This window comes from Notechis scutatus, chromosome 11, assembly GCF_049901735.1.
Source record: "Notechis scutatus isolate UNSWTSFEM ecotype Mainland chromosome 11, rNotScu1.2, whole genome shotgun sequence".
NCBI classification, from domain to species: Eukaryota; Metazoa; Chordata; class Lepidosauria; order Squamata; family Elapidae; genus Notechis; species Notechis scutatus.
This window is the reverse complement of record NC_142019.1, coordinates 1,172,501-1,173,809: the sequence shown is the minus strand read 5'-3', so window position 1 is coordinate 1,173,809 and position 1,309 is coordinate 1,172,501. Positions and strand designations below refer to the sequence as shown.

At 54.2% G+C, this 1,309-nt stretch overlaps 1 protein-coding gene across 1 annotated transcript in view; it reads left to right on the top strand.

Moving 5' to 3' along the window:
• The first annotated feature begins 997 nt into the window (after nucleotides 1-997).
• Nucleotides 998-1,309, top strand: part of ISL2 (ISL LIM homeobox 2) — a 15,916-nt gene continuing 15,604 nt past the window's right edge. The window contains 1 exon segment of the mRNA XM_087972475.1: nucleotides 998-1,309. This exon segment is cut by the window's right edge and continues 16 nt beyond it. Within this exon segment, the coding sequence (XP_087828601.1) occupies nucleotides 1,268-1,309 (42 nt within the window). The 5' untranslated portion in view covers nucleotides 998-1,267.

Below are 1,309 nucleotides of genomic sequence, written 5' to 3'. Positions count from 1 at the left end.
GGGACGGGATGGACAGAAGGATAATGTCTAGAAAAGCTCAAAAACAAAACAAAAAAAGAAATTTACAGGAGGCTCAGATTTGGCGATAGGGGCTGCGCGAGGTTTCCTCTCCTATTTCCTCTCGGTTTACTCAGAAGTAAGCCCTGCCGGATCTCTCGGTTGGATAGAAAGAGCTCCGACCATCTACTTACTAAGCGAGTAAGCTAAATTTCCAGGAGACCAAAGAAGAGACGGCGCTAAAAAGAAACTTGCAATCTTGTATCTCGGATGCGATCCCTCTGGATAAAGCGGGCCTTTCGGCGGGGTAAATATAGGATCGGGCCGCGCTCGGAGTATTTGCTGGGGAAGAAAGCCAATTAATTTCTTAATCGGAACCCTGAGAAATCGTCACTGGCGTTGCTTAAAGGTTATCTCCGCGAAGTCAGGAATGCTAACCCGGACTATTGGATGGCGGCTTCCTCTCCTCCTCCTCCTCCTCTTCCTCCTCCTTCTCTTCCTCCTCCATCATCATCATCATCATCATCAATCATCATCATCATCATCAATCATTATTTATTATTTATTGCAACATTGCAACAAGAGAGATTTCCCCCCTGCTGCGTTTTTCCCACGCCCCGAAGACCCCCCTGTGCAAAGGACGGAGACGGGGAGGTGGGGGGCGCCCTCTGCTTTCCAATGGCAGCAGCTCCCCTCCACGGGGACCGGACAGCTGAGCCCACGGGGCTCCCACTCCCTCGCGCCCGCCGTCCGCAAAGCCCGCTCAGCGCTGCAAAGCAGCACCACCCGGGGAAACAGCCGAGAAGCCGGCCGCGCGCGCGATCCCCGCCGGCCAGCCCAGCCCAGCGCCCTCTGCCCGGGATCCAACGTTCTGCGTTCCATTGTTCGCCCTCGGCCAATCAGCTCCGGCCGCCGCCGCCTCGGCCAATCGTTTCGCCAGGGTTGCCGGAGCAGCCCTCTGTGACGTCACCCCTCCTCCTGATCCTCCTTTCCACCCCCACCCCCTTTTCGGGGGCTGGGTGGGTGGTCCGCGCCGTGCTGACGTCATGCTGCGTATGGGACACTCTCTCTGCTCTCCGGCCGGGCTGCAGGAGTTTAGGCTGGAGCAGAGCAGCGGCCGGAGACGCCCCCCTCCTCTTTTATTATTAATATTAATATTATTATTTTTATTATTATTATTTTATTATTATTATTATTCCTCCTTTTTTCCCTCCCCCTTCTTTTCTTTCTTTCTTTCTGCACCACGACGGTTCCCCGCATCTCCTTCTGCATGGTGGATATTATTTTTCCTTCCCCTTTTGGAGGTGCGATG